This window comes from Parasteatoda tepidariorum, chromosome 9 (assembly GCF_043381705.1).
Source record: "Parasteatoda tepidariorum isolate YZ-2023 chromosome 9, CAS_Ptep_4.0, whole genome shotgun sequence".
NCBI classification, from domain to species: domain Eukaryota; kingdom Metazoa; phylum Arthropoda; class Arachnida; order Araneae; family Theridiidae; genus Parasteatoda; species Parasteatoda tepidariorum.
In genome coordinates this window covers 87,815,530-87,825,723 of record NC_092212.1, presented here as the reverse complement: position 1 = coordinate 87,825,723, position 10,194 = coordinate 87,815,530, and the positions used below count along the sequence as shown (strand labels likewise).

General features: G+C 33.4%; 1 protein-coding gene across 2 annotated transcripts in view; it reads right to left on the bottom strand.

Moving 5' to 3' along the window:
• Positions 1 to 10,194, bottom strand: part of LOC107445747 (uncharacterized) — a 36,750-nt gene that overhangs the window by 7,646 nt on the left and 18,910 nt on the right. For both annotated transcript variants that reach the window (XM_043055133.2, XM_016060223.4), the window contains exons 4-6: positions 6,515 to 7,658; positions 3,514 to 3,788; positions 458 to 636 (exon numbers count right to left, since the gene is read on the bottom strand). In XM_043055133.2, the coding sequence (XP_042911067.1) occupies positions 458 to 636; positions 3,514 to 3,788; positions 6,515 to 7,658 (1,598 nt within the window). The remainder of the gene's footprint in view (positions 1 to 457; positions 637 to 3,513; positions 3,789 to 6,514; positions 7,659 to 10,194) is intronic.

Below are 10,194 nucleotides of genomic sequence, written 5' to 3'. Positions count from 1 at the left end.
AATATATCACAACTATGATAATATGTATAATTAACTATGTTTTAGTTGAATTTATGAACTGTTACAATTGACCCCGTAAGTGGGGACAATTGTAACAAGTGCACAACTGTCAAAAATTGTTAATAACTAATATAATTACATTTAAAATAAAGTATTTTTTTTTCTAGTAGAGGATAGTCCACTTTACTCGACTGTCAATTAATACTAATAATATATTGGATTTTTTGTTAGTTAAAAATATTTAAGTAAAAAGTTTTACAATTGACCCCACTCTCCCCTATATATTTTATTGCAGTTTAAACAATTATGAATGAAAGCATGAGTGACATATTTAACTAACGTTACTGGGTGGTAAAAGCTCTTGCTGTGCCATTGAGGTGAGAGTATATAAAAATATTGAAACTATGATTTTTTGAAAACTATAGCGTTGCTCGCTATAGAAATTTAGTGAACTCACTTGTGCCGCGAGTGCTGTAGTATAAACACTTCCAAAACTTCCATCTTCGGCAACATATTCTAAAAGTCTAGAGATTGCGTCATTCAATCTACTTCGAAGTGATCTGCTGTAGTTTGAATCTTCAATAGAACTCTGATGAACGTAGCAAGAAAATGCCAGGATGGCTGCAATCAGCGTATCTGCGTAGAAATATCATGAATTCAAAAGGATATTTTAATTCAATTCAATTGTGCAGTATTATATTTTCATAACGAATACTGACTTTAAGCTGATTTTTCTGAAAATTCATACTAACTCAGTTTCCATTTTTATAGTTATTATGTTTACAAGTTCTTTCAATTTATTTGCACGCATTTGTGTTCTAAATATGTTTAGCGAATGGAATTCTGATTCAAACTAAAAGAATTTTAGATTATGGCTACATGAAGAAGTTTTTAAAAAACGAAAAATAAAACGATGTACGAGTACAAAAAAAAAAGGAACCACTTAATAACTTCCGAAGTAATGATCGGATTTTCAAGTGCTAGGACTCAATCATGGGTGTGAAGTTAGATACGAAAATGCATTTTATATTTTAGTTCAGCAAAAACGTACTTTTCTGGAAAAAAACCCCCTTTTTTTTTGGTGTAGATGGATTCATGATTCTTGACCCTCAAAATATGAGGGGTAGCTGCAATTTTAATTATATCTCAATAGTGGAGAATGATCGATAGTTTGAACGCTTTAATTTCACTGTTTGTTTTTTCGCCATATCTCTTAAACTAATAAAACGAATCAAAACTAAATTTTGTACACAAATACAAAACTTGCTTGTCAAAAAATACAAGAATTGTTTATTATCATTATTTATAATTTTTTTTATTATTTACTATAGTAATAATAAAAAAAGTTTGAATTGTTGAACAAATTTTTACTTAGTGTTAAATGACTTAATTCAAAGGAAATGACACGATTAGTTCTTGAAAAATCCAAATGTAAAATTATGATTTCTTAGAGATGTTAAAATAAGCAAAAAAGTGATATTTGCATCAAGTGGGCTCGATCTTTTGAAAGATCTCCTAGCTAAACTTCTCGAACTCGTATTTATCAAATTGTGGCTAGAGGTTACATACTAATAATTAGAATTCTTCGAAGTAAAGTACATTTTTGTGACTAATTTGGACTCTACAAATATTTTCGCATATTTAAGATTAACAATTTGAGCCAATTAGATTGTGTCCTGGTATGTGAAAATCATATCATTATATTAAAATTTATTGAATTCGGTTTCATGCGTTACTCTGGGATTGAAATTATCCGGTCTGATCAATTGAAAATTTTCAGATAAAAAGGTTATGAGGTTTTTTCAGCATAGGAGTAAAATTAAAACTGAACATAGTATCGAACAATAAAATTTCAGCTGTGAATAACAAAAATCTCTTTTTTGTGATGCAATCAACGTCAAATTTTACAAGTTCAAATTTCTAGCATGTTAAAAAAAGAGATTTTTAACGCACCTGGGCATAAATTGAACACTGATTCACGGCATTTTAATAAAAAATTGCGATAATGTTCATGAGAAAATGGCAGTTTTCTTTCTTTTTTGGCCGGGTTGCAATGCTTTAAAAACAAATAAATGTGTATTGAGGGTGATTCATTATATTATAACAAGCCTGTAGGAGATATCATAAGACGGAAATGTTATTAATAAGAGCTCATTTGAGAAAGCACATCGATTGTATTCTTGTCTTTCAAATAATTATTTTCGAAAATTGTATTCGGCTCAGAAATAACAATTTTATATAATTAAATTTAATAGTTTGGCTACTAACCTGTCAAGCTCGGCAAGTTGTTAACCAGTTTACTCAAATATAATGTTGTTATCGTCGGCCATTAAGGCAGGAGGGGTGCCATCTATGACCAAGAATTTGACTTCTGCCACACCCATACGTCGCTCCCGTTTTATAGACCGGACCCATTCACTCATCTATTCATTCCTCCACAGATCGTAATTTTGACCTGAACCAGAGAACGATCCATCTCCAATTAAGTACCCGAAGAGGTATAATTTGTTATAAGAACATGAAGGACTTTGATCCGACAGATTTAGCTTGCACCAGTCACCATTTACTACACTTGTAATCTTCGGCTTGCTGGATTTGAACTCTTAGTCCCACGAACTTGAGTCCAGCTCCCTGCCAACCATGCTATCCCGGCCCCACGAAAATATGTCAGAGAAGCTAGCTATTTCTGGTCTATCTTAAATTCAATTTGGATCATAATTCGTAGAAAGTGTAAAATTACGGATAATACTGTCACAAATGCGCACAAACAGTAAGTTCATAATGTGGAGGTGCCCGTAGCGGCGTACTTCCATTTCAGACATGAGTTATCATGCAGTTCTCAATATTTAAGATAAGCCTTACATCCCTTCTAAGTGTGCAACACTGAATATGGATTACATAAATGGAAAAAAAGCTATATTAAAAATAAAAAAAAACATTTGTACGCTTGTACATTTTGACAATAGCTTTTGTTTCTAACACCAGTCTAAATAATAAAGTGTAAATTATTTGTATAAATTTATGTATACGTATTCACAAGAAAGTAGAAGTTTAGTGTAGTATTTTTTTATTTTTTATATATAAATGAACGACGCTTATATTTTAATGACAGCAATCTATGTTGCAATTATTATTTATTTTAAGCCCAATGCGGAATTCGTATCAACCAGCCATCCCCTGGATTCGAACCCGGCTTATGCTTATATTTAAAGGCGGACATGCGCAGTTGTTTCAAATCTTAAGAACGGGAGTGAGCGGAAGCTAACGTAAAAGTGCGAAACCTCCCTAATCTTTCCAGCAACTATGATCAAGATTTGCCGCACCATTTGATCCACTATGTACCAAATTATTATTGCAGCAAACATGAATGATAATATGATTCAAAACACTCCAAAAGTCTTAACAATATTTCAAAATATTTAAAAAATTTAATTTTTTTAAAAAAAAAAGATTTTTAAACTGGTTTTAAAACCTGAACCTGAGATAAATTTCTGATTGAGCCTCGTACATTACCTTTGCTTCTTTCGTTCGGAATCACAGTTATGGACATTTGATTCATCAAATGATGGATTTCAGTTGAAGTCAGACTCTTATTGGATAAGCACAGGGACAAGAACACAAAAGAATTCTGGTAGGACCTGCGTTTATTCTCTTGGGTCTTATCTATTTTGTACCTTAACTTCTCTGCCAAATCTATTCCGTGGAAATCAGTCGGATCCTCGCAAACAGCCAACAGGGCATTGATCGCCATAAACAGCCTATTTATATTAAAATCTTCAGTGTTGTTTCTGAAAATAAAAGCGTAAAATAAATCCAGTTGTAGGATACTGACGTTAGTTTAGACTTTATCAGTAGCACACGTGTAGTAAAATAAATACTGAATTCTGATTTATATTTGATTGTTTTATGTACTAATGTTATGTTTTATATTCTAATAAATTATATTCAACAATGGATTATTTATTTTTAAAACGTCGCCATATCTGTTGTTAGTGTTAATTTACGTCGCACTAGAGCTGCACAATGGGCAATTGGCGACGGTCTGGGAAACATCCCGGAGGATGATCCGAAGACATGCCATCACAATTTTGATCCTCTGCTTCGGTAGCCCGACGACCTGTGCGCGAAGTCGAGCACTTTACGGTAGCACAGTTTAACGAGGACCAATACCACACACCCTCGGTATCTACTCAGACTGATCCGTCGCCATTGGTTACCCATAGGTCAAATGCTTTTTCTTTCTGGATTGACTCCGTTAAACATTTCAAATCATGGGTTGCTGTCTCCATTTGATGTTTGTCGTCGGATTGATTATCATATCCTGCCTTATGTACGCTTTTCCTTCTTCAACATTCATATCTATATATATATTTCTCTTACACGGCCCCCAAAAAAAGCCTCATTACAACTCCCCGAATGGCAACGTTAGAAAATCGACCAATGATTGCTGCTAAAAATGTCACATGGCAAATGTCACATGAGGTGGCTCAACGTATAGCGCTTTTAAAAACGGAAACAATAACCAGAGTGAGCATTATCAGGTTGTTCAATTCAGATTCATGCCCTAAAAACATGATAATATTTAATTTAAACTCAATTAGGAATTAATTAATTAATTGAAGTGAGAATGCTTTAAAAGGCCGCTGTTGAATTGATATTTTTCTACTGGGAGCTACCTAAACGTCTAAAAAACGTTTAAGTGTTTGTATTGAATGCATTGAATTTTTTTATATTTCGCGTTTATTTATGCATTGAATTTTCACGCTTTAAAATGCAGAATATTAGTGAAGCAATATTTGATAATTTATTTTGCTAATATGTTTCTTATTTAGCTAATGTTTTGATTTTTTCACCATGTACAATCTAAATAGCTAATATACTTTTTTAAAAGCCAATAAGAACATTGGTAGAATTCTTCTACATAAGTACAATACTATGTCTTTGATGATAAAATACTATGTCTTTGATGATAATATACTATGTCTTTGTGCTAGAACATTGTGTTCATTGGCGAGCGAGCACAGCGAGCCATGGTTCACGGCGTGAACCACATAGGATTGCGTAGCAATTCTCGGGGGTTGGCGTGCGCTAGCGAGCAGGGGGCGGAGCCTCCTAGTTTATATTTAAATCACCGACAAGCCAGTCATTATAAATTTATAATAAAGAGAATATAAAAATAATTTAAATTATTATCATTACCTTAAAAATGCCTGCTGGTGAAAATAACGAGAAAAACACCAGCGGTCGCCAAGGCAACGCATGCGCACTGTTTACTATTACTCTTGAACACAGTTGAAAAGTGCGTGGACGCCATTAAATCCAAACCAAGAGTTTGCCAATGGGTAATGAAAAAAACTTTATAATATAGCTGTTGAAGAGCTCTTTTTTTTTTTATCGCCGATTCGTATAAAAATGTAGATTACTTCAAATTTTTCGATTTCTCCACTTTTTTTCTCCCCGCGCCTCAGCGTTCGAGACAAGCAAGAGATTTTATAAGGTTGTTTTTGGACTATTTGTCACCAAGTCATTTAGAAGATTTTTGCATCCGAAGAATACTCAAATATCGTCACTTAGCCGGTTCTTCCACTGAGTATCTTTAGAAATAATGAATAGATTTTGCAATCTAAATGAATATTATATATTTCAGTAAAGCGAAAATAAGAACTTTTCCTGATAAATCTTAATTTTTTTTAAATATGTCACTTAACCGGTTCTTCCACTAAGCTCTTAAAATGTCTAGTTGATGATATCGTAAAATCACAATAAATTAATATTATTATTAAATTCGAATTCTCATGAACTAAATTATTTAATTACAATTCCAGCAGTTTGCCAATCGACGCATTAAAAGTATATTTTTTTTTCGTGTAATTTGTTGAATATTTTTTGAATGTTTGATAAAACACTAAGGTTCACCTTCAAGTTTTATTAAACAATCAAACTGCTTTTTTTCAATGGCCAAATGCCCTGGCCAAATTATTCGACACATAAAATTCTATGTAAAATCTTTATTACCAGGTGATACTATACAGCTTTATTGTTTTTGCTTGCATTTGTTTATGCTCTTGTATCAATTGGTTAACATTGTAATGCAATACGTTAAAAATAAATACAAACAGGAAGTATATAAAAAATCTCCCGAATACAAACCCATTACATGTATCTTTAAATATAAAAGCCTTGCATAGAAACTCGTGCAAAACAAGTCATTATTAAAAAACTACAGTGCGTCTAATAAATGGATCCAACTATTATAATATACTAATATAATACCTGATATAATAAATATTCTATATTTATGTAATATATCATCAAATATATCCAATCTTTGAATTTGTATTATTATATATCGTCTAATTTAATCAATTGATACACGAACGTAAAAGTAATAAAGCTGTATAGTATCATCTGATAATTAGGATTTTACATAAAATCTTAAAGTGCGTCTATTAATTTGGCCAGGCGCTGTATATTAAAATGGGTCATCACGGTTGGTAAATATATATATACTTACTTAAGTAAATCAGCTCCAATTTGAACCATAAATCTTCTTTTAATCATTTCTCCGTCATTATCACCATTAAAAAAACTGTCGTTGGAGGATAAAGCCAAAGCGACCACAGCCCTCGGAGTGTCTTTACCCCAATCTCCAGAATCAGAACGTTGCCCCAGAACCCACTCTGTCCCATTGCGTATAGACTGTACCTTATCTTTGCCATACAGAGAACCGTAATCTTTGGCGAAGTAAAAAGGTCTCCTGACCTTCTGTTCAGGGACATACGGCTTGAAGTGGTATCCAGAATTCCGTTGTCCATTCACTGACCTGTGCCCGTTATGGCTGTTATTAGGAATTGGACGATGAGGATGATGAGAATCGGAAGCAGACTGATAAGAATTGGAAGATCGCTGATAAGAATTGGAAGATTGTTGATAAGAATTGGAAGATTGTTGATAAGAATTGGGAGAGTGCTGATTGGAAATAGAAGATGGTTGATAAGACTCGGAAGAAGGCGGATAAGAATTTAAATGAGGCTGATAACGGATGTCCAGAGAATGATAACGGTTGGAAGGGTTCTGACTATGACTCATGTGTGGCTGATGATGTTCGGCAGGATGCTGATGATGATTTGCAGGAGCCCGATTATGATGTACAGGAGGCTGGTAATGATTATATCGCGGATTAACATTTTGATGTTGTTGTCGCCTTGTTGGATAAGTAATTTGAGATGGTGGGACATTAATAGGGGGACGCCAACTACGAGTTTTCGTTGCTGAAATAGGTGTAGTGAAGATTCTAGAATGCGTTTGCGAAATTGAATGATCCACTCTATACGCTCTAGTCGGAACTGTTCTTGGAAAAATTCGAGAAGGATGGTCTGATTCAGAATCTGTTTCTCTCAATCTTTTGTCGTAATAGCTAGTACTTGATTTTAAATGACCGTCCACAAGACTTGAATAAGTATCACGTGTAGTTGAAGACTCCTGCTCATCTTCTTCGGAAAGCTTCGTAACTGCTGTAGTTGAGAACGAAGTCTTGTGCGATGGTATACGGCTAGCTATAGTCATCTCTTCACTTGTATCGTCATAATTTATGTCAGAGTCTGCTCTGGTAGTTTCAGTTGGCGGTGGTTCAGGGTTATGCAATACGGAGATTTCACCTATGGGGTAAAGATAAAACTGAATTTTACAAGCGCAACTAATTGAAATTCAGATTTATAAAAATAAAATTAGGCTTAATGCAAATTACCCTAGTAAATATTACAGGTTAAAATTGGTAACTTTTCGAAATGGTATGAACACAAATTCACTCCAACTGTTGTAAGCGTAAAGCTAATTTTTTTTTATCTAACTGATTAAACTAGAATGGCAGTGACGCTACCTTCCAACTACTACGGGATATCAGGAAATACTTCTCCTAGTGGTAATGCATTAATATTTAAACAAAATTAAATTAAAACAATCTGGTCCACCACTACATGTATAAAACAGTTATATAAATCATAATATAGACAAATATTTGAGCTCTCTGAAGTACTGATAAAATTTAATAAAAATTTTATTCGCTGTAAAATTCTTTGCTTCAGTTCAATATGAAACACAAGTATTGTTAACTCTATTTATGTGCCTAGTTTAAGAAAATAGAATATTTCTAAAAGAGGCACTTCTTTCTTTTGCTCTAGTTTGTACAAATTACGTATAAATGCAAATAATGCCTTTCAAGAACTTTTATCGTGGAGTTTCAAAGTTTGCTACACAACATTTTCTACGTCAAATGTATGAGAAAAATTCTTACATTCCATAGCCGTGAAACACAGTATTATGTCATAACTGTTTTTTCCAAGAAAGTATTTTTAATTAATTCATCCAAAAGTAAAGATTAATAGGAAATATAGGGCCATGTTGCAATACAGAATATGGCTTCAAATTTCCTCATTTTAACGCTAATAAGCACACTATTATATCTATACATACATTGTAACCTATAGGGTGACATTGTGTACCCCTAATTAACTATAATTATTTCCTCTGGTTGGAAACATAAGTACCCAGGATTATAATACGTGTTCGAATTTGAATTTTATGGGTCAATATTAAAGTTAGATATAAGGTCATATTTTTTTACATACTATTAATTGCGAATTTCGTCACTGAACCCACTATGTTTACATCAGTACTCGAACACACGCTCCTTTAATCAATGCTTGAAACCACTAGCATTTATTCATTTCTTATAATCCACTCTCTCTTGTTTATAACTTGAACTCAATATCTTTACATCGATACTCTAACAAACTCTCCTTGAATCGGAACTTGAAACAACTATCACTTGATCAATATTTGTGATGTACAGTCCGGGCCTGGATCTAGGAGTTTCCTTGTATTCAGAATTGGGTTCAAAATTACAAGTTTACGGAGTTGAACATGGGTTCGCAAACACTTAAAATTAGGTCGGCTGTTCAACAACTGTTGTAAAATAAAATGTATGTATTAATAGTGCTGTGTTGGCTCAGGGGATGGACCATTCGCATTTCCAGTGACGGCTGGATGATGCAAATTTTGCATCCGGCTCGCACGGACCACAGTTAATGCCAGTGGAAGACGTTTTCGCAACGAGGGGAAGAATTTTTAAAAATGTCTTATAAATAGTTTTTTCAAATTCTGACACATATTCTTTCACTCTACATCAATATCTCTAAGCCGAAAAACTATTTGAAAAAATCTTTAAAGTGTCTTTCAAATGAACCCTTTAAAAGTAACTATTAATAATAATAACTAAATGAAAAAAAGCAGTGCCTAAAGCGGAAATAGGCTGAAGGATCCCTTAAGTGTTGGGTAAACAGAATTTTTAACCTGCCTCATATTTCAATTGTATATATGCGAATTTAGCAACATCTGTGCTAAGGATGTAGAGGAAAAAGGACAATTTTTTTTCTAAATGTTTAATTTATACTACTTAGCATATCTGTATATTATTGATAAGTTTTATGCATTTCCTTTACATTAATATCAAAATTATCTTTGAAATCAAAATGATCCCCTCAAATGCAGTTATTAATAATAATCTCTCTCTCTCTCTATATATAAATGAATGTGCGTCTGTCTGTCCTTTATAAACTCCTAAACCAAATGACAGAAAGACATGAAACTGGGCACACACATAGATCGAAGCACGAGGAAGGTCACTGTCGATATTAGAACATTCTACGACAAGCCGTTCCAGCGGCATGAGCGAAAATCGAAATGGAATTTTCTGATTGGTTGAAAGTTAGCCATTATTTTAAATTTTGCTATAAACGATTCAGTTTTCAAATATTTTGAAGATAACAACAGTGATATTTTCTATCCTATAGCTCTATTCATTTAGAATTTTGTTCCCATTGATGATTGGAAGAATATTGATCCCAACTTCTAGACAAGATGCGATCAACTTTTAACAACTCATTATATGCAATTATATATTATTGATAAATTTTTAACAATTCATCATTTGTAAAAGAATATTCAAATCTTTCAGGGGCACCATATAAGGTGGGTCAAGGTTGCTCCCCCAGCAAGGATAGATAGTACTGATAGAACATCCATACCTTGCCTGGGATTCGAAGTCAGAACCTTTCTGATTCAAGGCCCTGGCCCCTACATAGGCCAGTCGGCCTGAAATTGGGTATAAAGTCATCAATTTGTTTAGCATTAGGA